The sequence below is a fragment of the Leptosomus discolor genome, chromosome Z, assembly GCF_034619465.1.
Source record: "Leptosomus discolor isolate bLepDis1 chromosome Z, bLepDis1.hap2, whole genome shotgun sequence".
Lineage (NCBI taxonomy): Eukaryota > Metazoa > Chordata > Aves > Leptosomiformes > Leptosomidae > Leptosomus > Leptosomus discolor.
Window position 1 is genome coordinate 772,841 of NC_141419.1, and position 25,651 is coordinate 798,491.

Consider the following 25,651-nt stretch of genomic DNA (forward strand, 5'->3'; position numbering starts at 1 on the left):
TGAGGGGCGGGGGGGGGCGGCAGCGGACGGGACCACGTGGGCAGGCGCGGGGGGGGCGGGGAGCGGACGGGACCACGCGGACCCCGGCGGGGGGATGGGGAGGGACACCCGGGTGGCGGGCGCTGAGGGCTCCGCGGGGGCCGCGGCGGGAACTTCTGGCGGGAGGGAGGGGAGGGGAGGGGGAGCGGGGCGGCCCGGCCCTCAGGGACCGGCGGGACCGGCGGGGGGTCGCTGAGGGGAATGGCGGGGCCCGGGGCTCCTGCTCGCGGCCGGGGCGTCCCCGCTGAGGCGGTGTCGGTGTCCGGCAGCGAGGCCGATGAAGTACATCCTGGTGACGGGCGGGGTGATCTCGGGCATCGGCAAGGGGATCATCGCCAGCAGCATCGGCACCATCCTCAAGTCCTGCGGGCTGCACGTCACCTCCATCAAGATCGACCCCTACATCAACATCGACGCGGGCACCTTCTCGCCGTACGAGCACGGTGAGTGGCCCCGCCGGGCCGAGCCGGGCGCTGGGCTCTCCCGGGTGGATCCCGGCGCCGGCCTGGCCTGGAGGGAAGGAGCCATCTCCTTGGCGTGGCCGCAGAGTTTGCGGGACGCTGCAGGCTGCACTGGGCTGACTGGTGGGACCGATCCTGCCGCCGGCCAGCAGCGGGGACGCGCTGTCTGGTCTGGTGTGGCTGCGGGGCTCGGCCCTCGGAGCGGTAGCGCGCTCTGTTCCGTACGGCTGTGAGTTCTGCTCGCCAGTCGTGACCTCTCTGGGTGTTCCCTCGCCCTGAATTCCTCAGCTGTGCAGGCAGACCCAAGCAATGGCAGCTGCGGAGCGTTTCACCCTGACACGTGTGTGCTGGTGCCTTTTCTGTGTGCCCCAGGGGAGGTGTTTGTGCTAGACGATGGAGGGGAGGTGGACCTGGACCTCGGTAACTACGAGCGCTTCCTTGATATCCGACTCACCAAAGACAACAACCTCACTACTGGGAAGATCTACCAGTATGTCATCAACAAGGAGAGGAAGGGAGACTATCTCGGCAAGACTGTCCAAGGTGATGCGGGGCGTCACTTCTGGTGCTGACAAATATATTCGATATTTCCGCCCGGGTTGGGTGCTTTTATGTTTCATTTTAACTTGAAGTCTTCGTTAGACGCTGTCCTTGTGATGGCTTTTGTTTGTTTTTTTGAAAGGGGAAGTAGAAGACGCACAGTGCAGGTGGGCTGGTGTGTGCCATATGCATCAGGTTACTTGTGAGCCCCTCAAAACTTCCCAGCGCTCAGCAACGTGCTGCCTGTTGTTTGGGCTGTGTGCTGGGCTTGGGTCCTGCTGTCTGGCGTAGCCAGTGCTAAATGTGAGCAGACTTCAGGCTGATACAGCTGGGGAGTATTTGTTGGCTGGTTAAAACGGTTATTGCTTTTGGTAACTGCTATATGTCGTTAGAAAACCCAAGGGATCTTTGAGGACCACATCAGTCCCCTCCCTGTCTTAAGCATCCTCCACAGCTGGTTTGGATAAGGGCTTTCACAGACAGTGTGAAGCAGAGGAACTGTCTCTGCTTAAAGCAAAGAACTGTTTGTACTTGAACCTTCCAGCTCAAAGGCACCGTTGCTTCCATGGGTTTAAACCGAGGCGGGGTTACGCTTCCTGCCACGGCACTTCTCTGGAGAATCACAGCCCAGAGCAATCACTTCAGAAACGCATCCCTCTTTCAAGGCACAAGCCCTTGCTGCACTCGTGTGGGAAGCGCTGGCTGCTGATTTCCAATAACGTGCTCTGCAGTGAGTTAGAGGGAGAAACGTGCGTGGGTCGTGGCTTTAACCCGTGCCTGGGTTTCTCTTTCAGTTGTTCCCCACATCACAGATGCGATACAGGAATGGGTGATGAGGCAGGCACAGATTCCTGTAGATGAAGATGGCGTTGAGCCCCAAGTTTGTGTGATTGAGGTTTGTAGCTCTAAAAAAAAAAAAAAAAAAAAAAAAGGTTTTGCCTGTTGTATGCAGTAAACTGAGCTATATGGATATCTTACATGGTAATTTATTTTTTTTTTACAGCAACGTGCAACTTTGTTGAGTTGGTTAAAAGTCCCCCTTGGTTAAAAGTTCCCCTTGTTACCTTTGCTTACTTGGTCTGATGTTTTGAATGCCCTATGTCTGAATCTGCACGTGGAAGGGCTTGGGTCTTGGACAGTTGGATTTGTGAGATGCTCTGCTCTGGTGTGATGTGACTCGGGCTGTAGCATGAACTTCAGCGCGTGTAGCTTTGTATGCCCCAGTCCGAGTTAGCGTGCTGTGCCCTCCTCCTCCTCGGTGGGTAGGGGGAGAGCAGGTAAATCCCCTCTGGAAGCTTTGTCCTTCCTCCTCAGCAGGAAGGGCAGCCTCGGTGTGGGCAGTTCAGGCCCGGCTCTGGGAAAGGGAGCGACACGAGCCAGCGGTGACAGCCCCAGGGCAGTGCCCCGTGCCTCGCGGGGGACGTCCTGCAGCTGGAGGAGCTGGAGTGGGGCGAGGGCTCCGGGGGCGCTGAGCTGGCTGCGGGACACGCTGGTACAGGAGCGAGGGAGCTCGTCAGCGGGGCTGGGCCATGGTGACTCGGGGCTCCTGCAGCCCGAGGGCCGGGTTCTGTGCGGGGATCCTGAGCCGGGATCCTGCAGTGCTGGGGAGGCAGCGTCTGGCAGCGCCCGGGAGGCTGCCTGTGCTCCAGGCAGCGCCTGGTCTGTTCCTGCTTGTGGCCAGAACCGCTCCGTGTAGTTACTGAAACCCCACGGGAAGTTTGCTTCTCGGTGCCACCTCACGTTTGTAAATGATCATCTTAACATCTAGATCTTTTCCCTGAAGAGAGAGTAGGGGTAAAGCTGACGTCCCTGGAGAGGTGCTGCCCATGTGAGAAGCTGTTTTTCTTGAGGCTTTTTGATTTTGGGGGGAACCATGAAGGTAAAATAACAGTTGGGGCAGATTGGAGGCTGTGGAAGTGGTACATGCAACTGGCAAATGCTGGTGCCTTTCATGTGCCCCTTTAGGAGGGAGGTTTGGGGAGATGTTTTGGTGTCCTTTTGTTTACGTTTTAGCACGCTTTACCGCACAAATTCCGTAGGTGATGTTTTGGTACTAACTTGAATCCTGCATCTGTCTTTTTTAGCTCGGTGGGACGGTGGGCGATATTGAAAGCATGCCTTTCATCGAAGCTTTCCGCCAGTTCCAGTTCAAAGCCAAAAGAGAGAATTTTTGTAACATTCATGTCAGTCTAGTTCCCCAGGTAAGGACCTAAAGTCTTCTGGTGGTCAGAGGCTTCCACAATCCAAAACTTGCTTGCTACGTATGTGTTTCTGAAATGCTGTATCTATAGGCACTCTGGTATTTGTATTTCTGTATATAGAAACTTCTGGAAGAAATGCAGAGAATAAATGGTTACACAGTGGAAAAGGTTTGCTAGAAGTAAACAGAAACTCAGCAAAGTCTGTAAACGTGTGGTAGATAGTTGGGAGTTGCAGGAAACGCGGTTTTGCATCTTTACCTGCTGGTTTTCTCTATGGAGTTGACTCCCAGCTTTTGCAGGTAAACTTGCTTTCTAGGACAGAAAACTTCCAGTTTCCCTTCGCTTGCATAACCTTTCATTTCTGCAAAGCGACTGTAGCCTCCAGTGACACAGGCAGCCTTCGCAGCCGTTGGGGGTCATTAATAAGCTCAGGCTCCGAGCTCTTCCTGGGCTCTCTAGTATTTCTGTTGCTGTGTGCTTCCCCTCCGTCCCTGCCGAGATTTACATTAGCTGTAGTGCATGCAATAGGTTGGGTTACTTCTGTAATTTCAAAACATAATACTGTGTTTGGAACATAATCTGTTCTTCCCCACCCCCCGACTATATTTTTAATATGTGTTTTGAGCTTGAACAGTAATTTCATAGACTCTCCCATCTGCCTGCTCTGTCAGCCGGAACCATCTGAGTGGCAGTTGCCCTTGGTTCAGAGATTCAGTAAGGAAAGGTTTTATGAAGTGGCGCTGTGATAAGGGTCAGTTAATTAGGAATCACAAAGACAAACAAAACCAAACATGTGCCAAGGAGATGGGCTGAGCTCCAGTTGGTGTCAGAAGCACATGAAGGCGTTTTGTTCCATCTAGTGCCTCACGTACCCTCATCTGTATTATCTGCCCTGCTTTTGGAGACGATCTGTGGCCTTAACAATCCAAAGCGTCTCTCTCCACTGCAGGAGGCACTGCTGAAATGAATTCTTCCGTGGTTATAGTAGTGGTACTGGGGAGCCTGAGTATTCTGTGTCTTGGGACTGGGCTGGGCAGAGCAGCTTGGTAGTGACTGGAGTGCAGATCAGTCTTTGCTCTCGTCTTCCGCTCTTTCCCCTTCTGTCCAGGCCAGGTGATTCATGGAGAAAGAAATACAAAATATTAGATATTGGGAGGGAGCAATGGATAAAACCTCAGGACTCTGCTCTCTCCTTCCCTCACTGTAATGCTTACCTGCTTGCTGTACAGACTCGAACTCTGCTTTTTGCTGTGAGATTGAAATCGTAGAATGCCAGGTTGGAAGGGGCCTCAAGGATCAGCTGGTCCAACCTTTCTGGGCAAAAGCACCATCTAGACAAGATGGCCCAGCACCCTGTCCAGGCAAATCTTAAAAATGTCCGATGTTGGGGAATTTGGCCCTTCCCTGGGGAGATTATTCCAATGGCCGATTGTTCTTGTGCAAAACGGTGGTGTACAGGGGTATTTAGAGCTCAGGTGAATTGTCTAAGGACTGGGTCAAAGTTTCCACAAGAGCAATAGTGTGGGGAGTCCTGATTAGCCTGAGCAGTTGTTGCTGCGTGTCATAGTGTGATGTACCAACTTCTGCTCTTCTCTGACCAGCCAAGCTCTACAGGAGAGCAGAAGACTAAACCCACCCAAAACAGCGTCCGTGAACTCCGAGGCCTTGGTCTCTCACCAGATCTGGTAAGGCTTGCTGCTTGCTGCCTGGCTTCGGATTTAGCGGTGCAGTACTGGCGTGTTGCAACAACATCCTCCTCTGAATAACGCTTAGGCCCAGAGCTTTTGTACCTTGGTAATGAACAAGGAAAAGCAACCGAGTTGGGGCTTCCCCCCCAAGTTACAGAGCCTGCAGAAAGAGCTTTTTTAGAGGTTTGGGGTACGAGTGCCGGAGTACTTCTGTTCTGCTTCTCACCCTTGACGTTGCTGTTCTGTTAGATTGTTTGCAGGTGCTCCACTCCGTTGGATACCTCAGTAAAGGAAAAGATTTCCATGTTCTGTCATGTTGAACCAGAACAGGTAAAGATTGCCGTCTGCAATAAATATTGTAGCTGTTTGTCAAACGCTGAGTGGAGTTTTACCTGCGCGTAGCGTTGTTGTGTTCTAGCTGGGGCTTTGCTTGGCTGCGTAATTCATCTGCTGCCGTGTCTTACCCACGTTGGTTACGCGTGGCACCGTGGCAGAAAGAGTCCTTTTTATGCCAACGCCCAGGTTTCCTTGTAAGGTAGCTGGTGTGGGCTTAGAGAACTCTGTGGCATCCCAGGTATTTTCTGAATAGGTGGGTTTTGACCTCAGTTATCCCTCCACATTCCCTCTGTGAATACAGAGGAATGAGATTTTTCAGTATTTAGAGGCCAAAGAACAGTTGCCCAAAACTAGGTTTAAAGGATACATGAGTCTATTTCATACACTGCTCTTTTCACAACATCATGCTTCTGCCCAAGGTTCCACGAGGAGAGATTGCACAGAGGAGTTGAAATGGTGCTTGAGAGAAGCGTTGCCTCACTTGAGCGTTCCGTGATGTGCAGAAATTCCACGTTAGCATGGTTCTTTTCAGGCTGAGACTGCTCTGCATAGCGTAGTCTGGTGCAGACCTTGGAAAATAATCAAGCAGTCTGTAGGCTAAATATTAGCATGTTCCAGTCAAGCTAGAGCTTGAAAAATCTTGTTGACTGAGTATCGCTTCACAATTCCAGGCTTTCGCAAGTCATTTTTATTTATTTCTTAATCAACGAGATCAAACTGAGTCTTGCAGTTTCAAGCATTACATTCAGAATTATCTGGCAACGATGCTGATGTGTCAGCAGCGCGATATCTATCGCTTGTTGGCCAGGAACCGAAGGAAAGTTGGCTCTTGTCAGTCCCTTTCCAGGAAGTTTAATGCAATTTTACGCAGTTGTTTCTCTGACTGCAGTTGCACTTGAGTTGAGAAGTAAATGCTGTTGACTCGAAGGAGGAAAATTTGCAGGCTAGGGGGGTTTGCTGGTGCACTGTTGAACTCTGCTTTCCTTTGAGTCGGGAGAAATAAGGATTTAAAAATAGTTGTGCCAGTACGCTTTTGATCCTTAAAGGACAGTCTCATTCCTGACGGGCAGGTGGCAGTTGTCCGGAGCTGTCGTTCCTTTTCTGAGGAAGCCCGTTTCAGTGAGCTAGAACCGTTGCTGCAGATCTTCCTCACTGACCTAAGAATTCTTTGCTCCTCGTTGTTTAATCCAAAGTTTGATGAAGGGTCCTCTCTGAAATTTACTCCTGTATTGAGAGCACCGATTTCTCTGGGCTTTAATCAAACTGGGAGCCCTGGTTAAGGACGGCAGTGGTGGGGAACGGGGCAGCCGGCCCTGTGGGCAGTGCAGCAGTGCTTCTGGTTGGGGGTCCCAAAGGGCTGTGGCACAGAAGTCGCTGTGAAGCGTTCTGTGAGCCTGGCCGTGCGCTCGCGTGGCTGCCTGCCCTGCTGCTCGGCGGCCGTGCGGCAGCGCTTCCTGAGGAGCTCCAGGGCCTGGGCGGTGTCGAAGGATGGCCTGGTCCAGAATGTGGGAACCGGTATGAAGCCGTTCGTAAGTCCTTACGTCGTTCCACAGATGATGTTCCCTGGGAGCGTAGGTGGGCGTGCGGGTGTCCGCTGGAGGCGGGAGCGCTCTGAATGCCTGTCCGAAACGCCTGCCCAGGCCCTCTTGTCACGGCCTTCGTCTGTGTGAACAGGTCATCTGTGTTCATGACGTCTCGTCCATCTATCGGGTCCCTCTGCTGTTAGAGGAGCAGGGAGTCGTTGACTACTTCAGACACAGGCTTGACCTGCCCATCGAGAGGCAGCCCAGGAGGATGCTCATGAAGTGGAAGGAGATGGCCGACAGGTGAGCTGCTCCGCCGGGCGGAGGTGGAGTTCACGCTCCAGCTTAGTTTCTCTGCTTGGTCCTTGGGTATGAAGTGGCGGGTGTTACTTCGGGTTCCTCAAGTGTTCTTACGTGCTCAAGGTTTTTTTCTTGTTTTATTTTCCTACAAAAATGCATTTTCTTCCTAGATGTTTAACTGTTTTTTTTTTAAAAAAAAAAAAGTCTTCAACATGAGGACCACAGAATGGTTTGGATTGGAAGGAACCTTAAAGGTCATCTAGTTCCACCCCCCTGCCATGGGCAGGGACATCTTTAGCTCCATCAGGTTGCTCAGAGCCCCGTCCAGCCTGGCCTTGAATGTTTCCAGGGATGGGGCTTCTACCACCTCTCTGGGCAACATGTTTCTCCACCCTCATCGTAAAAAAAATTGTTCCTCGTATCTAGTCTAAATCTCCCCTCTTTCAGTTTAAAACCATTGCTCCTTGTCCTGTCGCTACAGCCCCTACCAAGAAGTTTGTCCCCGTCTTCCCTGCAGCCCCTTCCAGCACTGGGAGGAGCTGTAAGGTCTCCCCGGAGCCTTCTCTGCTCCAGGCTGAACAGCCCCACCTCTCAGCCTGTCTTCTGACAATCCTGTCAGGTGATGTTACCGAGTTCCTTATTGTCTTGGTACTGTCTATGTCAGAGCCAGCCTGAAGTAATTAAAAGGTGGACGGCTCTGCCTTCCCTTATACAAAAGCCCCGGTGACGTTACGAAGTGGTGAACTCCTTCCGTAGGCACACGGAGGAGCTGTCGGGAGTGTCGAGGAAAACCCACCGTCTGAGGTGGAACAACTGCTTTGTAACGGTTCTGTCCGAGACTCCCAGGGCACAGTGATTTTTTTTTTTCTTGTGGGGAATAAACTCCGTATTTTTGGTGAAATAGTGAATTGAGTCTTTTCAGTCGGCATTCAGGCCCTTTCTAAAGCCTTAAATACGTTTGTCCTTATCGAAATTAATTTTCAAGATCTAGATGTTTCCCTTTATCTATATGCCTAACGCAAGCCACCGCTGTCCAGAGCACTTCCCTTTGATGGGGAAGGCCCTCAGTGAGCAGCTTGGGTGAAGGTACTGGGCAATTCTGAAATAAACTTTGCACCGTGCCGTAGCCGCGGCCAGGAACGCCGCGTGAATCCCCCGCTGGCAGGTGCTGGGGCTGGACGTGCGGGCAGCACAGCCTCGGGCCTCTCGAGTCCTTTGTTTCTGGCTGCTGAAGGGAACTCGGTCAGAAGCAGCGGGGGAGGATGCTGTGCAGTGTAAACATGTGCTTTGATCCGCTCTCCTAATAGTGCCGCAGACTTTGGATGCAGTACAGCTTCCTGAGAAAGGCACTTTGGATCGACTCAGAATGGCTCTTTAGCGTGAGGGTGGATGAGTTCGTTTATACATGACTTTCTGCAACTGTTTTTCTCTGTCACTGTGGGGTTGTTTTTTCTTCTTTTAATCTTGCTTTGATGTTTTTAAATCATAATTATTATAAAAGGTCACCTCTTCCGAGGTCGTCGTCTCTAGCTGGACAGACTTTCAAGAGCCCAACTGTTTGTCCCTTGAAAAGCTGAGCAGAAGTAAGTGATTTTTGCCTCCATTTCCTGTCCATGGCGAAATAACGCTGGTCTTGGATTCCACGTAGGTACGACCGTCTCCTCGAGACGTGCTCCATCGCGCTGGTGGGCAAATACACCAAGTTCTCAGACTCCTACGCCTCCGTCATCAAGGCGCTGGAGCACTCGGCGCTGGCCATCAACCACAAACTCGACATTAAGGTAGGGGTGGGCGCGTGCGTGTGAAATCCCCCCCTGCTCCTCCCAGCTCCAGGGCTGCCCTTGTCAGTTAGGGTTTCCCAAAGCCGCAGGCAGTAAGGGAGAGCCGATTCAGCCAGGGAACGTTGAAATTCCCTTGGGATTCCGGCATCGGAACGTCCGTGCTCAGGCACAGCCCAGCTTCGGAGCAGAGCAGCCGCCCGTCCCGACCGATGCACGCGGTGTCTGTGGCGCTGGTGGGACCCGCTCAGTGCTGCGGGCTGAGCTGGGACGGAGCGGTGGATGCGTGTGGGGAGGGCGCTCCTCGCTGTAACTGCTCTGACGGTTGTTGAGAGGGATCCTTGCTTGGGGTTGTTGCTGTTCACCTTGTGCTTCTGCCTCAGGCTTTACTAAGGCTGTGATGCTGGTTTGGCTCCACAGGTGCTTTTAAGAGTCTTGGTTGCAGCTCGGTGCTCTGAAGAGGTGTAATGTGCATCTGTTCTCAGAAATCTCACTTTCATTTAAATACACTTTTTAAATGTCCAGTGGTTTCACGCTGCCAGTGAGCCATGGGAATGGGCGCTTGCTTTATTGCAGCGCTGTGCTACGTTTGGGTCGCCTTTCCACTGGTAAATCACTAGAGGAGAAAAGAAGCAAAACGAGAAAGACTGGTGAAGGGTAAACGCCGTGCGTGCATCTGCGGGTCGTTCCTGACACCGCTCTGTGTGTGCGGGCTTCGGGAGGGAGGGGGTTCTGCCAGCCCTCTGCAGATCTTACGTTGGGGTAAAGAACTGTTTAGCGGTACTCCAACCTTAAATTTACAAAAAACAAACAAACAAAAAAGGTGGTTCAAAAGGGTTAGCAAAGGCTGCCAGAGCACTCACAAGTTCACAGATACTGGAGAGGAGAAACTGGAAAATGGGCAGATTTTTTCCATGTGTAGCACTGGTCATAACGTCCTTTAATTCCAGCAGCCTGCGTTGCACCGTACCCTGTTTGTTCTTCGGTCCCTCTCGGAGGTTAAGTGATGCAGGGTTGATGAGAGAGCGATTCGGTTCTTTCTCGCTCTGCAGTTGTTTCTGTCGGCCCAGCCCTGTGTTCCCACCTCGCTTGCTCTGCTGAGACTCCGCACGTAACGAGTCTGGCTCTCGGGGGCTTCGTGTGTGTCGCAGCAGAGCTGCAGAGAGGGGAAGGCAGAAAAAAAACGTGGCTTCTGTTTGTGTGCTGGTGGTAGGATGGTGGGGGAAAGCGGTTCTGGTGACTGGCAGCCAGGAATCGGCCCAGAAAACCCAGAGGTATCCAGAGGAAGCAACTCCCGAGCTATCCTGGAGGAATGACGATGATCTCTTAATTCAGTGAGAATTAAGGAGACCCTGTGCACTCTGGCGGCAGTATCTCATTTTCCTTTGTTTGGGTTTCTTCCCAGTACATCGACTCTGCTGACTTGGAGCCAGACACTCTGCGGGAAGAACCTGTCCGGTACCACGAAGCGTGGCAGAAGCTGTGCGGGGCTGAGTAAGGCTCTTGGGCTCTGGCCCTTTCTTTGGAGCGTGTCTGACAAAGCTGCTGCTGTTGACAGCTTTGGAGTCGGGAGCCTCACTGGAGGCTGTTGTCCTGCACACCGTGCCAGCACACTCTGACGTTGCCCCAAAGACTTGGGGAAATTTAGGATAAGGTGTAAAATGGAGAATTGTGAAATAAGTCCATGAAAAGCAGCAGTAGGGGCGATGATCGTGCGGATGGGGATGTGCAGAGGCTTAGTGGGGGAACAGGGCGAGAGGAAGCGAGGGGGAAGGTGGGTCCTGCAGGGGCTCGGAACGCCAGAGCGAGAGGACACGGGTGAACCTGTGGTAGGGAGTTCTTTAGGAAGAAATTGGGGTGCAGAGGAGCGCCCAGAGAACACGCGGGGCTCGTTCGCCCGCGGGGAGGCAGAATTGGGGGGCAGCAGGAGAACGAAGGACCTCCTGCAGGACTCGGTGTCCCCGTGGCTGCTGTTGGGGCAGACCCTGCAGCCAGCGGCGTCCTCGGCTGGGCCTGGCTGGGGGCACACGCGTCCTGCGGGGTGACCGTTCCGGTGCTGTCACCGGCGCTGGGAGTTCTTGGGAGGGTACAGCCTGCGTTTAGGACATTTCCCCTGAAAATTCTGTGTCGCTTGAGGTGGCGGCTCACGGGAAGTCCTGTGGAGACGGTGCTGCAGGCAGGGCTTGCCGCGTAGGGCACGCCAAAGCCCTCTGCAGGAGCGGGGTCTTGCAAGTCCGAGATTTTTATGGGAGAGAGACGGTACGTGGCTGGGGGGAGCCGCGCTGGTGAGCCCCATGTGAACGGAATCTCTTCATCCTCGTGCAGCGGAGTTCTGGTTCCTGGTGGATTTGGTGTTCGAGGGACAGAAGGCAAAATTCAAGCTATTTCCTGGGCAAGAAAACAGAAAAAACCCTTCTTAGGTGAGAAACTGTTTCATCCATAAGGAGGAGGAGGTTGAGTGACAGCCTACGTGGTCTGCAGGAAGAGCTTCGCTGATTGTCCTTTTAGTGGTTGGACTGGATGATCTTAAAGGTCTTTTCCAGCCAAAATGGTACTCTGGTTCTATGATTCAGTGTCTGTAGAAGGTCCAATTCTGAAGGGGACTGGCCGAGGGAGGCCAGCCGGGTAACCCAGCCTGGGGTGTGGAGATGAGGAATCTGTAGTGAGGGGGTAGGAGTCGCACGGGAAGCCTCAGAGGAGGCTGGGGTGACCCTGGCGTGAGGAAATCCGTGGCTGCAGCTAAACAGAATGAATGTAGTGAGAGACTGGAAACGGGAGCAGAGCGGATGGGGAGGGAGGGGTGGGTACCACTGGTCAGAACCTGCTGGTACAGAGGGAACAGGCCCCTGAATCCAAGTCAAAGCTCTGCCTCATCCAGGTTGTCCACTGCCGCGGGGCTGCTCTGTGCCGGTGCCGTGCTTGGCGCTGCAGGCTCAGCGGCCCGTGTCCTGACTTGACCTGGCTCTGCTTTGCCCCTCAGGGGTCTGCCTGGGAATGCAGTTGGCCGTCGTGGAGTTTGCACGCAGCATCCTCGGCTGGCAAGGTAATGGTGCAGAACCCTTCCTGGCTTTGGGGCATTGCTTTGAATGCTTGAGCAATGCCTATAACTTTTTTAATACCTGTAATTCCTGATTTTTCATTGGTAGGTAAACTTTTTTTTTTCCCTAGGCCTGTAAAATTCCCCATCTCCTTTGCAAATTCAAAGGAAAATGACCTATTTCCTTATCCTATTCAAATAAAAATCAATGGAGTAAGGCATGACAGAAACGTTTCTATTGCTCGGAGTGAGGTTCAGCTCCTGGACAAAACACCTCAGTGGAGTTGTGCCTGTGTGTGCTGGACATCCTCACTTCCCATCCCATCCAGTGGGAAGGGTGACCGGGCAGTTGCACCCACTTCACTGAGCTGAATTGCTTTCTGGGCCCCCCTGCTTGAACTGAGGAGGCCCCTGTCACCAGACCTGCCTGTACAGAGCGCTGAGTGCAGCTTCTCAGCCTGATCCCGCGTCTCACGGGTGCTGAAGGGAGGGGGAAACGTGTTTCTCGCAGCCTTTCTGCTCCCGTCCCCCTCCCTGGCCTGAGTCACGGCGCTCTAAGCTCTCGAGGACGTGCCTTCCCTGAGCAGCCCTCGCTCTCCTCACCCACTGCACTGGGCTGCCCGCCCTGAGCTTGCAGCCTCCGAAACCCGGGTCAGACGGTCCCGCCTCTGCGCCCTGGGGCCGGCGGCTCTGCAGGCGAGTGCCCCGGCGCCCCGAGGCGGCCGCTGCCCGAGGCGCGGGGTGAGAGGCAGCTGCCCCTGCGGGACGTCCTGTGGGTGCGCGTCCTGGGGCGAGGGACTCGGTGGCTCTAACTGGGGGACGTTCCGTTGCAGATGCGAACTCGACAGAATTTGACCCCAAAACCGCTCATCCCGTGGTGAGTTGATGGCAGCTTGCTTGCGCTGCCCTCCCTGCGCTGGGCTCCTCGGCCCGCTCCGGTCGGTGCAGGGAACAGCTCGGGCTGCTGCGTCTCGTGGCTTTTGAGCCCGTCTGCCCTCAGGGGCTGACCTGACAAGAAAGGGTCTGTGCCCAGTTAACTGTGGCAGTCGCTGCTTCATAGGAGGTCGCAGCGCTTATTGTAGGTGCCGCGCTGATTTATTTTATTTTTTGACCGCACTTTTTCATAGAACAAGGTGTTTTCCGAGAGGTAAAAGGTTCTTCAGGACAGTTTGAAAGCTGGCTGATTTCACAGAGTAAACGTTGAAGGTTTGCTCCCAGGTTCCCCTGCATAATAACTTCCGAGAGCTCAGAAGCGACCACAGCCAGCCCTGAATTCCTTGGAACACTTGGGGACAGGTCTCTGAAGGTGCCTGTCTCGGACTGCAGGCTCTGTGCCTCGTCCAGGGTCCACCATGAGGGCTGGCCTCTGCTGTCATTTAAAGTGCTACTCAAAAGGAAAACGTTTTCAAAAAACCAGCTTAGGAAGTTATTTATCCGAGTGGAAGTGATGCCGATTTGGGGTTTTTGTTCCTGTAAATTTGCTTGTTTGTTTAACGCTCAGGTCAGTAAATGGCGCAGCATTAGTGCGTGGCATCTACGTGGGCTTTGACTGAGACCGTTTGCCGCGCTAAAGCTTCCTGAATCCCCGCAAACCTGCCGTGTTTTGCACAGCCTGTACCAGTCTAACCCAGCTAACTGCTCCGGTTCTGCTGGTCTGCCTCCTCAGGACAGTGCTCCTCGCGGTGGTTTGCCTGCTTCCTGCGTGGATGTTGGCTTTTCCCCTCGCTGACGTTTCAGAGCCTGCCTGGGGCTGCCCGTCCTCCCTCAGGCTCACCTTCCTCCCCGAATGCTTTGTGCAGGTCATAGACATGCCGGAGCATAACCCCGGGCAAATGGGTGGGACCATGAGGCTTGGCAAGAGAAGGACGCTCTTCCAAACCAAGAATTCAATCATGAGTAAGTTGTTTCCTACCTCTTTGGGGAGTGTTTCCTGGGAACGACGTGTGTGTGTGTGTGTGTGTAGGGAATGGGGCAGCGTCGCTGCGTGGCGGGTGCGTGCAGGCTGTGCTCCGGTCGTGACGTGGGGATCAGTGAGCTGGGTCCCCTCCAGGCGTGGCAGCCGGGCGCCTGCTGTCCGTAGGAGCTTGGCATCGTGCAGGCTGCTTGGCATTTGCTCTCAGACCTGTCTTCCTCTTGGTGCAGGGAAGCTGTACGGAGATCACGATTTCTTGGAGGAGAGGCACAGGCACCGGTTTGAGGTAACGGTGCTGCTGCAGGCATTGAGCTCTCCTGTGTGACCCAGGCACGGGCGATCACGGGTGTTCCTGCTTCTGCTCTTCCAGGTCAATCCAGAGTTGAAGAAGTGTTTTGAAGAGCAAGGGCTGAAGTTCGTAGGCCAGGACGAGGAGGGCGAGCGGATGGAAGTGGTGGAGTTGGAAGGTGAGCGCTGAAGCCGTTGGTTTGTAGGCGTTCACAGGGGAAGGTGTTGGAGGGTACTGGAGCGGGTTTTTGGGTGGGACCAGTCCAGACTCTCTCGGAATGATTCTGTCCATAAAATGACACTTAACAAAAGAACCCCGTGGCCTGCCCAGTGAGGGACAGAAGGCAGGACAGGAACGGCCCGTCCTCCCATCTGCAGGGCTTCCGCGCGGGCAGCGCCGCCGGCTGCAGAGGCTCAGCGCTGGTATCTTCCGTTTCTTCCTCGCAGAGCATCCTTTCTTCGTGGGGGTTCAGTACCACCCCGAGTTCCTCTCCAGACCCATCAAGCCGTCGCCCCCGTACTTCGGCCTCCTCTTGGCCTCTGCCGGCAGACTCCCGCATTACCTCCAGAAGGGCTGCAGGCTCTCGCCCAGGTGGGTTGGAGCAGGCACCAGTCAGACCTCTCGGCGTGGTGCTTCCTCCTGCAGGACAGACCGGAGAATCCTGCTGGCACAGAGTTACTGTGGGGTAACTCGGGGGTGTTTGAAACCAGGACCTTTACACGGCGGGAGGATGAGACACAGTGGGCATAAGCTGAAACAAGAGGGGCTCTGGCGGGATAGAAGGAAAACCTGCTCCACCGTGAGAGCAGTCGCACGTCGGTGCGGGTTGCCCAGAAAGGCCGCGCGGTCTCCGTCCTCAGAGAGTTTCGGAGCGTGGCCGGGTACAGCCCCAGCAGCCGTGCCTGGTGCCGTGGCTGTCCCTGCGGCGGGACCGTCCTGCCGTCCCTTCCGAGCCCAGTTCTTCTGTGGTTCTGGAAACGCTGTTCAATGGATAAAAGGCGACCGGCTGTTCCTGGGAAGCTGGAGTAGAATGGCGTACGGGTGGTGGTTAACCAGCCCCCCACTTCTGATTCAATTCATTTCGTTTCGAGTAACTGCCGTATAAACTGCCGCTGCCGTGTGTAATCACTTTCACCAGCCGTCCTACGGCTTGTGAATGACTCAGCCCTGTTTCCAGCGGGAGAGCTGCGCTGGGCATGTTGTGGGCTCTGCCGTCCAGCCTCCGCTGGCAGCGCTTGCTCCCAGCTCCGCTCGTCGCTGCTGCAGATCTCTGTCTGTAAAACGCTTGTGCCCCCTCAAACCGAACCTTCCCGAATTCTGCAGGGACACCTACAGCGACAGGAGCGGCAGCAGCTCGCCTGACCTGGAGATAACGGAGCTGAAGTTCCCGTCAGTAAATCACGACTGATTCCTGGTAACTTGTAATGACCTCACCCTCTTTCCTTACGGAAAAGTCTCCTTGCCCAGTCTTTTCCCCCTGGCACCCGAAAGCTTCCCGTCAGCTGCCAGGAAAGTGGCACAGCAGGAAGAGCGCTGGTGCTTACACGTGTTCCAGCCGTGCCGAGGGACGTGCAATGCCTCGTGCCCCTGTGACAGGTGTGGGTGGGCATTTCCGTAGCAAACTGACAGCAATACAGTACAGAAATCCCTGTGGGGGATGGAGAAACAAAGCGCAAATACAGCGCACGCTGCTGAGAGGGGAGGCAAGGCTGAGCCAGGGGTTACTGCAGTGAGGGAGTTGGGTATTTTGGGGAGCAATCTCTCACCTTTGCCAAAGAACACTTCTGAAATGGCCGCTCTCCCCGTCTCTTGAGTCCGCGGGTTTCTCTGTCAGACCAGCGGCCTTGAGCTCTGAGTTGCAGCAGCTGCTGGGGACGTTACGTGGGTGCGAAAATGGGGTGGGCACAGTCCGGTTGGGGGGGCACTAAAACCCAGCGTTCGGGCTTGGCCAGCAGGAGAGCTAGGCTCGGTTTTTAGGTGAGTTCTCCCTTTGTGTGGCAGGTGATTGTGGCCGTAACGCTTTTTCCCGCTGCTCTGGTTTTGTGTGGTGGTTTGGGGGAAGTTCAGCAGCATTTGGGCACACGCGTGTCGAGTGAGAGCAGGGGGTTGTTGCTGAACGCCAGGGGACCAAGGGGACCAGCTCCTCCCTCCCTCCCTTTCCCCCATAGAACAGATGCTTCCAAAGCTATAGGCAGAGTGAAAGCGAGGAGTAGCCCCAGTCCAGCACCAGTACATCCTCATCGCTGGTCACGGGACGGGGCCCCTGCGGTGCTGCAGGCGGCTGGGATCGCTGGGGGTGGGGTCTCCGGGTCTGGTACCGGAGCAAACTAAGAGCTGAAGGATCCTCTCCGTAAATTCTTACCCCCCTGAAGATGTTCTGGGCCTTTGGCTCGCTGACAGCGCCCAGCGTGCCGCCCAGCGTGCCAGGTCCGGTGCCGCGGGGGGGTCTGTCACGGGCTGGGGCAGCCGCTAACCCACGGCAGACGGGCTCTGTTAGCCCCGTCCCTCGAACTACTTCTGTTCCAGCCCGAACCAGGCCGTTGCCGGCGGCGTGGAGGCTGTCCCCAAACGCAGGAATTGTGAGGAAGGTGACAGGGGCGCATGTGGCGTGTGCCCTGGCTGCCCTGCTGGTGGCAGCTCAGCTCGGCCCTCCTGCCTCCTCATGACACCGGCCACGGCCGCGCTGGGAAGGGCAGGGGGTTAACCGGGCCTGGCCGTGCTCACGCCCCGCGGGTTATGGAAGCTGCCCTCTAGGAGGAGTTTCCTCTCCCGGGGGCCTCATACGCGGGTCTTGGCGCTGCTGTAGCGGCCCTGTGACACGCGGGCGTCCCTTACCCCGGGAAGAGGAGCGCTGCCGGGTCCCGTGCGTGGTGCTGGGCTGGGGTGACGGATGTCGGGCTCGGACTGCGGCGCGCTGTGCAGTGCCAGCCTGCGACCCTCCCTGTCAGTAATTCTGCTCCTTTTCTGTCTCTCTTCCTCCAGATGTGTCTCTGCTGAAGAGAAGAGTCTCCGTTAGATTTTCCCAGGCGCTCTTACAGCAATAGCATGAACTCTGTCAGCTTTGGGCTTTCTTAAGTTATGGTTTTACAATTTTTGTTATGAAATCCTGTCCTTCCATTTCCTCAGCTCTTCTGCCCTTTATTTTCTGGGGTAGATTCTGTTTATTTCTGGAGCAGAGCTCACCGCAGCACGAGCCCCTCTAGACTTTTTTCCGTTAGCACCGTCTTAGAGATCCAAAGCAAACTGGGGTACGGGAGTGGGTGTGCTGGGGAGAGCCCAGCTGTGCCCGTCCTTCCTAACGCACGGCAACGCCGGCACCAGCTCCTGCCTTGGACACGGCTGCCTGAGTTCCTTCCAGCAGCCCCGTTGTGCCCCCTCAGCTGGGACGGGTAGAACGACGCGGGGGACACTGGGCGCTGGGGGTCGCTCGGTTCTCGAGCTGTTGCTGCGCCGCAGAGGATGGGTCTGCTCAGCCTTGTGCAGTCCGACCTGTGGGGGGGAGATGTTTTGTTCTTTTTTTGTTGTTTTCAGTAGTATTTAAAAACTTCGGGCCCTGATGCTCTTGGCGCATTCACTGCCGGCAATGAACTTCTACCCGGGAAACCCTTCCTGGCACAGAGCCGATGCGGAACGCGACCAGCTCTGGCCGGGACAGTCGCTCCGCAGGGATGCGGTGAACTCGGATCCCAGCCAAAAAGCCAAACCGCCGGGAGCGCCCGGGGTGCCTGAACGGAGGCGTCGCTGTAGCCCCGTCCCTGCCAGCGTCGCTGTGCTGCTGCCTGGGCTGGGAAGCCTCAACGCCTTGCATCAAGGGGAGGTGCAGGCGGGTGACCTGCTTCCCGCCGCTGCCTTGAAGAGCCCCCGTCCCCCTCTGCCTTCAGCAGGTCACGGTGCTTTCCCCGGCGGCTGCGAGCGGAGCCTCCGCTGCCTTTCCCTGCGGCGGGGCCGTGCGTCCCCTGCTCGCTGCAGGATGGAGCGGCTGGTGCTGGGGGGGCAGTGTCACTGGGGGGGGGGCAGTGTCACTGGGGGGGGGGCAGTGTCACTGGGGGGGGGCAGTGTCACTGGGGGGGCCTGTGTCACTGGCTGGGCTCGGGTCGCAGCGAGCGCCGTCCTGTGATGACGAGCGCAGCTTTGCCGTTCTGGGGTGGGGGATGCACTCGCTGTTGGCTTTTTTTTCCCCCTCCTGCCTCTTGCTGCAGTGTAAGCAACCCAGGGTGTGGTCTTTGGTAATTCGGAAGAAAGGAAGGAGGCGTCTGCAGTTGTCTGAGGCGTCGTGTGTTCTGAACCTGCAGTTCATTAAGGTTTGGAGGAAGCTGTACAGCTCGAGCCTGGTACTGACTCCTGTGCTGTCTGATGCTAAATACTAAACACTGTCCTCTCTCACCTGAAGTGATCTTCTCCCCAGCCCCTCTTGCTTTACCCCTCGATTATGATAAATACACGCTGTAAGGCTTGGAGCATTCCTCGTGTGTGCCAGCTGTAACAGTTCTGTAAAATGATGACCCGAGTCGAGGTGCTCCCCGGCCTGAACACACCTCGCGCTGCTGCCGTGCGAGATCGTTCCTTTTCTGTAGCACAACTTTGTTTTCTGTCTCCTGAAACGTGTTTCTTTTGGCCAAAACTGTGCGAGTGACTCGGTCATTAAATGCTTCTTTGTAATAAAAGGAGTAACTGGCCCCGAGCTTGCTCTGTTACTGCCCTAGTGCAGGGGGAGGAAAAGGGCTGAAGTTCACACCCGTGGGAGCCAGAAACGGGGCGGTAGCGGCCTTTGCAGTGGGGTGTACACACGGGTTTCCAAAGCCTGGCTGAAATGATGGAGCTTCCCTGCTTCTCCAGTGGAGAGATGGGGGGAGCCTAAGGCCAGGGCACAAAAATGTCAGTTTTCAGCTGAATTGTGCTGGAAGCTGCCCGAGGGGGGGGGTGTTCCTCCTTCTTCCTCCCCACCTGCCCATGCTGCTCACCCGGTGCCCCCTGGGGGTGGCAGGAACGCACCCATGGCCAGAGCCTGGCTTTGGGCTGCGGGGTCACGGGGGGCTGCCGCTGCCCCCCTCCAGCCTCGCTCCCCCCATGCCCTCCTGAAAGCCACCCTGGGACAAAGTGTCCCAGGGCCCCCCTCGCCTGGGGCCTGCGGTAGCACCCTGGGGGCTGCTGACCCCCCCTTGGGCAGCAGCGTCGGGCTCTGGGAAGGAGGGGGAAGCCCCCGGCCCTGCAGCCTGCTGGCACCTGGGCGCTCCGCTCTGCTCTTCTCCCCCGGTCGCTGTTCGTTACCTGCTCAGCCCGAGGATTGCCCCGAGCTGGGGCTGCTCCCGGGGAGGGGGGAGCTGCTCGGGGGGGAGCGCTCGGCTCCCCCCAGGACCAACCCCGCAGCCCTCCCTGCACCCCGGTGCCAGCCCAGCGCTCCCCTCGCCCTCAGGGAGGCCCTGGCTGGTGCTGCAGCCGCACTCGGGGCGTGTTGGTAAAACCTCCCCCGGGCCCTCGCCCCCCCCCGAGCGGTGGGACAGGGAGGAGCCCCCCCCCCCCCCCCCCCCCCCGGCAGCCCTGGGTTGGGGCAGTGCACCCCGGGGGCACCCGTGTGATTTCTGCTTCGATGCTTGTCCTTGGCTGCAGCATTTTAGCTCCTTGGCTGGGGCTGCAACAGAACCGAGCATCTGAAGTTAAAGAAAGGAAGATGCAGTAAAATTTTACAAATAAAATGGGCCTCGGTGTGGCCCATCACTGGGGGGTGGGAGCAGGGCGGCTCTGGGAGCTGGCTAAGGCTCCGCTGTGCCTCCACAGCTCGGCCCCTTCCAGCCCAAAAGGCGGATGGATCCAGCGCCAGCCGGACCCTGCTGCCGTGGGGCGGTGGGCAGGGACACGCTCACTCCCACCGCTGTCCCGGGCGGAGATGTGGGCTGTGGGGAGGGACAGGGCTGGGTGCTGGCACGGTAGAGCCCCAGGTCCCCACTAGCCCAGGCTGGCACCCTGCTGACAAGCCGTCTGTGGTCCCCCCGTCTGGGCCACGGGCACCTGAACAGAGGTCCTGGGTTCCCCAGGCAGCACGCAGGCAGTGGAGCTGAGGCTGCAGCACAGACTGGGGGTGCTTCTCCCACCTCACCCGGTGCTGGAGGACCTCCAGGACCAGCCAGAACCCCTCCGTCCCAGCCGCACCACCTTGCTGCCCGCCCTGGGGCTGAGGCCTCTCACCTGCCTTCTCCAACCTCCAGCGCGGTCCCTTCGCCACCAGCCCCTCGGCAGGTGTCACACGGTGCTCCAGGCGCCTCTCGGGCCGGGACACACACCCCAGGCTCCCCGCACGTGAAGGCGAGACCCACCTTGGCATCATCAGCCCCTCGTCGTGGTGCCGCTGACGGACCAGCCCTGCGGGGCCCGGGGCACACGCAGAGCCCCCCAGCGTGTGCTGCAGGGGCTGGTGCCCCAAGCATGGTGTGGGGCCTGGCGGGGCCCCCTTGGTCTCCAGCCCCCCGTGGGTTGCCCAGCCCATGCCTCCAGCCCCCTCCCTGTGGGGTGGAGCAGCCCCCGACAGCTCACAGGGGCTCCCGGCCGACCTGCAGCTGCCCAGATGTGGGGTCCACGGTCACGGCCGTGGTCTGTGTTGGCGAGCAAAGGGAGGGCTCAGGGCTCGGCTGTCCCCCCACCTCGTGCCATCTGGCTGCAGGGGGTGGCTGCCCGCTCGCCGTCACCTCCTCAGGGCAGCCGTGCGGACCTGAGGCGTTCGCGGAGTGAGGGGCTCCGGGCCTCCAGCGGGGGCTGCTCCCTGCCCCAACGCCCCCCCGAGCTGCGGGAGCCTCTGCCCGCGCCGCTGCCCGTCCTGCCCATCCCGCGGGCACCCGCGCTCCTGGGCCAGGAGCTGGCGATGCCGGAGGGCACGTCGGAGGGGCTGAGCGGTGGCGGGGCAGGGGCCGATGGGCCTCGCGGCCCTCACTCACCAGCCCTCGCTCAGGTCACCAGGCGGGTCTGTCCTTCTGCTCCTCAGCCAGGCCTGGCCCGGCACTCCCACGAGAGCGGGGCAGGAGCAGGGCAGGAGCAGGGCAGGAGCAGCTGGGGGTTGACCTGAAGCAACACCCCGCTCCCGGTCCCCCTGCTGCCCCCCCGCCCGTGGGGAGACGCTGCCGGGGGCCCAGCCAAGCGCTTCCCATCAGTGCACACACAGCCAGTGGGGAGGAACTTAGTTATCCTTTTATTTATAAACAAATCGATGTAAAATAAGTGCAGAGGAAAGCGCTGGCTGACCCCGCGCGGGGACCGGTGTGCAGCGGGCCAGCGGGGTCAGCGTCAGGTACAAACGAGGGGTGTCCTGGGGCCGATGCTGTGAGCGGTGGGGGGCGAGCGGCCGGAGCGCCACCTCCCTCCGACCACGCTGGTGCGGCGGCGGGGACTGCGGCCCCGGCTGCGCTGGACAACAAAAAGCCTTTTTATCACTTTGGGGTTTAGGTTGGGGTTTTTTTTGTTTTGTTTTCTTTGTTTTGCAACTTTTCCCCTTAGGGGCAAACCTGACCCAGTGCAAGAGACTGGAGGGGTGTCACCAGGGGGGCCCTTCTGCCGCTCGGGCAGGGCCCCCGCGGGTGGCAGGGCAGAGGGTGCGAGCCGTTGCTCCGGGTGGGCAGCGGGCGAGCGGGAGGCGGGAGGGGACAGAAGTGCTCGCCGCGGCGATCCCCATCCCAGCCCCTCGGCCGCGGCAGCAGGGGAGCGCGCGGGAGCGTGCGGGAGCATGCGGGAGCGCGCTGTGGGCACTCGCCTGGGCCAGCCCTCGCCACCGCCGCGCCTCTCCCCGTCAGCCCTCCCGCAGCTCGTCCCAGCCCGGGGGGGCCTCTGCTCCGACACCCCTCCTGCCGCTGCAGGACCGTGCCCGGGACAGGGGGTCACCGCTCAAGTGCCATCACAAATAAATACATCAGACCGTCTGAAGCAAACAGGTGCCCCCGGGTAGGGCAGAGGCCGCGCGGGAGGAGCGACGCAAGGACAGGTCACGGCGCCGGGGTCCTCCGGCTCGCCAGACCCAACACCCTCTTGCACACGCTGAGCTGGGACGGACCGAAACACCAGAGGACCGGGAGGGCCCCTGGGAAGACGAACCTTTGCATCTCTGGTTAAAAATCTCCAAGAGTTGTGAGTTCAACAACAGGTAGAAAAATCATTTCAACATTTTAAACACACAGCTCCTCGTAAAAAAAAGAAAAAAAACCCAACAAAAAATAACCCCCCAAAAAAAACAAACCAAAAAAACCCAAGTCAAAAAAGAAAAGGAGAGAAGGATCAGTCGAGTCCTGCAGCATCCAGCCAGCCTCCAACGCCGACCCAGGCTCGTCCTTGCCATGGGTACGCCAGGCCCAGCCACGCTCCTCGGCTCCCCCACAGCTCGCTCCACGCTCCCAAGCGGCGCCCCCAGTCCGAAATAAATACAAGGCCTCCATCCCCAGCCCAGTGTCCCCCGCTGGGGGCATGCCGGGCGGTGAGGGGTCCCCGGGATGGGCGGCCGGGCTCCCCTGAGCCGTGGAAGACAGGGACGGGGGCGGTCGCTGCGCTGAGCTCAGCATGGCGCTGCGGGGGCCGAGCGCGGGTCGGGGGCACCGTCCCCTCGCAGCGAGGCTGCCCGGGGAAGCCACAAGCGTCCAGCCCTCCCAGCCCCCCGCCCCTCCGAGGGGATGGGGGCCAAGGGCTGCCCCGAGCGGGCGAGGCCGGGAGCGCCCAAGCCACGGCGAGAGGGCGAGGAGCCGGCGGCGCCGGCACCCGGTGCCCACGGGCTCTGCCCGGCGCCGCTGCTCCAGCCCAGGGCGCGGGGCCGGGAGCCGGCGGAGCAGCGCTGGGGGGGCGGCAGGAGAGACCCCCCCCGCTTCCAGCAGGACGCCCCCCGGCTCAAGTCCAGCGCGAAGCCGCGGGGCCGAGGGCGCGCCGGCCTCCTCCCCAGCGCCCAGCGGGGCCCGGCGGGCGGCTGGAGCCCCGCCGCGGGGCCGGGGCGTCGGCGAGGTGTCCGTCTGCGGCGTGAGGGGTGCGTGTGCATGCGTACCTGTCGGCAGGCGAGCGCAGGGCGGGCGGCCAGGAGCGGAGCGTCCGGGATCCGTCCTGCCGAGCGCCCGCTCAGAACTTGCCTTGCTTTAGCTTGTCGATGTGGTAAGTGAGCTTCAGGGCCGGGCCCAGCTTCAGCCCCATGTACTTCATCATCATGTCGCTCCGCAGCAAGAGCAGGGCTTTCCCGTCGATCTCCTGCAAGGAGGGGAAAACGACAGCGCTGGGGACCACCCCGGCGAGGCCCAGCCCTGCCCGCCGAGCCCGGCGTGACGACGGCCGGAGCAGCACGGCCGGGGGCGAGCGCACGGCTCCAGAGCCGGGGGGGCTGCAGGCAGCTGGAGCCCCCCAGCGCCAGCACCCCTGCCTCCCAGCCCCGCACCCCGCACGGCGGTAACACCCAGGAGCCGCGTCCAGCGGGTCAGCAGAGCCCGAAGGGAGGCGGGAGGAAGGAAAAGGGGGTTTCCCTGACAGGGGAGCGATCAGGGCAGGGGAGCAGCCTCTTGCTCAAGGGCACCGTCACGCCACGGCAGCAGCAATCTCCTGGCAGAGGGTGCGCCGGCCCCGACGGCAGCCCTGCCGTGACACACCCCCCCCCGAAATCCAGGCTGAAGGAGGAGGCAGGGACCGAACCCTGTAAACCCAACGAGTGTCACCGCGTGCAAAGCAAACTTCTGGAGTCCCTCAGCAAAGTCCCAGCAGCCGGCAGAGCAATGGGGGAGCATCTCATCTCCGGGAGGGCTGATGGCGACCGACTTCACAGCTTTCAAAAGTATCTTTTATGACTGCATCATCCGACGTGTCCCTCCCCGAGGCTCAGCAGTGGGGGGATCACAAGGCTTGAATTAACCAGAGAACAGCTTTGCACTTCACATCTGTGAGTGGAACTTCTCCAGTCCCTTGCAGCTTGGCCCAGAGCTTTGCAGCGGACAGGCTTCCATGAAAAACGTTCATGGACTTCCTTATAAATCAAACCCAAAAATCACAGCCTTGAACAACAGACAACCCTGTCCCGTGTCGATGCCCAGTTAGGTCTCACGCTTGGCAACATCTCCAGTACTCTCCAGCATCAGGTTTGTCCTGCTTTTCCCTTCGTGAGATGGAAGTGCAGTTCTTCCTCAGGATTGCCAATACAGGACTTTCATCCCTTAGCAGAGCTGAGCACTCTCTTGCATAATTAAAACATTTTTCAATTACTGGTGGTTCTAAAATAGAACTAATTAATAATAATAAACCCCCAGAGCGTTGACTCGGCCCAGCCCAGGGCAGGAAGCACCCCGTCCCCCTCTCCGGCCTGGGGAAGGTGGGTGCTCCCTCCTACCGCTCTTCTGCCCTCACGAGCACCACCAGGTATGACACGGCCCCCATCAAAAAGCAGAGGGAGGACAAACTGCCTGGCAGGAATCCGGATGTGGAGCTGCCAAGACCTTTGTAGCTTCAACTGTACGGACTGTCTGTCTGCAGCCCCTGCACACTTCAAGGCACGCACAAGAATCAGAGCCGCAGCAGCCTCCTTGTTAGAGGAGAGGAGCTCAGCAGCAACACGCTCCATGAATTCCGCGTGGAGCACGCTTCTTGCCAGGAGAAATGTGCTACGAGGCGAACATTGAGACTCCAGGATGAGCAGGGCTTTGTGCTTCCAGTGCTAGGGTTCAAACCCAGCTCAGAGCTGAGCTCCCCGTGCGCCCGAAGGCAGCGGGGCCCCGAGGTTTAGCTGGGCTGCAACGCCTTCCCCTCGACCGCTTCCCAGTAAGAGGATCCCAAGCCTGGACGTGGTACGGGCAGGATTTAGGAGGACGCTTTTCTTCACACCAGACTCCAGCTGGTACAAAGGGCTGCTGTTCCCCCGGCTCCCCGAGATCCCCCTCGCAGGATGATCTGCCCCGTCCCGTGTACCCCACGCCCGGTCACACACACCCCCCCCCCTGCAGACACACGTACGTGCTTTCGGAAGAGGTCAGCGTGGGGTCCCAGCTGTGGATCCGACTCCCGGATGAACTGCATCACCTCCTCCACCGTCCAGGACGAGGGGTCGCGGCCGCTGAGCCGCGCGACGTCTCGCGACCCGAGGTATCGCTCCGAGCCTGGGGAGGAACCGCCAGAGCGGCCGTTACTGCCCGCGCCCCCGCAGCACCGCTCCAGCCGCCGCTCGCCCGCAGGCACCACTCAGCCTCCTCCCAGAGCAAGAGCAGAGGCCACAACCGGCACGTCCCAGCTGTGCCCCGGACATCCCCGCGGCACACGGCCAGCACCGAGGCCTTAGCCTCCCTCCTCAGCCCTTACTTTTCGGGGCAGCCTTCTCTACCGAGCCCTCTTCCTCGCTCCAAACGCCAGTTCCCCTTGCCCCCCTTCAGCGGAGTTTGGCCCCCCCTGTTCCCACCCTCCCTTGCCCACCCTTTGCAGAAAACAACCCTCCGCTCCCATTTCTCTCCCCACGCCCCGTTTCTCCCCTCGCTCCCCGGCTCCAAGCGCCGCCTGCGGCACATTTAACACGGCAAAGCCGTTCTGTGTTTCCATCCGCTGCATCCTCTGACCGACTGAGCC

The 25,651-nt window shown here is 58.3% G+C and overlaps 2 protein-coding genes across 2 annotated transcripts in view; one reads left to right on the plus strand and one right to left on the minus strand.

Annotated features, from left to right (window-relative positions):
* Positions 1-316: 316 nt before the first annotated feature.
* CTPS1 (CTP synthase 1) lies at positions 317-15,531 on the plus strand. The gene is made up of 17 exons (XM_086479148.1): positions 317-482; positions 873-1,043; positions 1,835-1,935; positions 3,125-3,241; positions 4,843-4,926; positions 5,179-5,259; positions 6,940-7,091; positions 8,737-8,869; positions 10,272-10,360; positions 11,192-11,286; positions 11,847-11,909; positions 12,737-12,780; positions 13,703-13,799; positions 14,046-14,101; positions 14,186-14,282; positions 14,551-14,695; positions 15,428-15,531. The coding sequence occupies exons 1-17, from the start codon at positions 317-319 to the stop codon at positions 15,510-15,512; spliced, it is 1,776 nt and encodes a 591-aa protein (XP_086335274.1). The 3' UTR covers positions 15,513-15,531.
* A 7,648-nt stretch (positions 15,532-23,179) lies between these two features.
* SCMH1 (Scm polycomb group protein homolog 1) overlaps positions 23,180-25,651 on the minus strand; it is a 51,461-nt gene continuing 48,989 nt past the window's right edge. The window contains exons 13-14 of the mRNA XM_086479066.1: positions 25,049-25,191; positions 23,180-23,305 (exon numbers count right to left, since the gene is read on the minus strand). Coding sequence (XP_086335192.1) covers positions 23,180-23,305; positions 25,049-25,191 — 269 coding nt within the window. The remainder of the gene's footprint in view (positions 23,306-25,048; positions 25,192-25,651) is intronic.

Excerpts from the sequence above, each read along its gene's own strand:
- CTPS1 (XM_086479148.1), top strand. The coding sequence starts at position 317 with ATGAAGTACATCCTGGTGACGGGCGGGGTGATCTCGGGCATCGGCAAG. Across the intron at positions 1,044-1,834 it reads TCTCGGCAAGACTGTCCAAG|TTGTTCCCCACATCACAGAT; the intron begins GTGATGCGGGGC and ends TTTCTCTTTCAG. Across the intron at positions 8,870-10,271 it reads ACCACAAACTCGACATTAAG|TACATCGACTCTGCTGACTT; the intron begins GTAGGGGTGGGC and ends GTTTCTTCCCAG.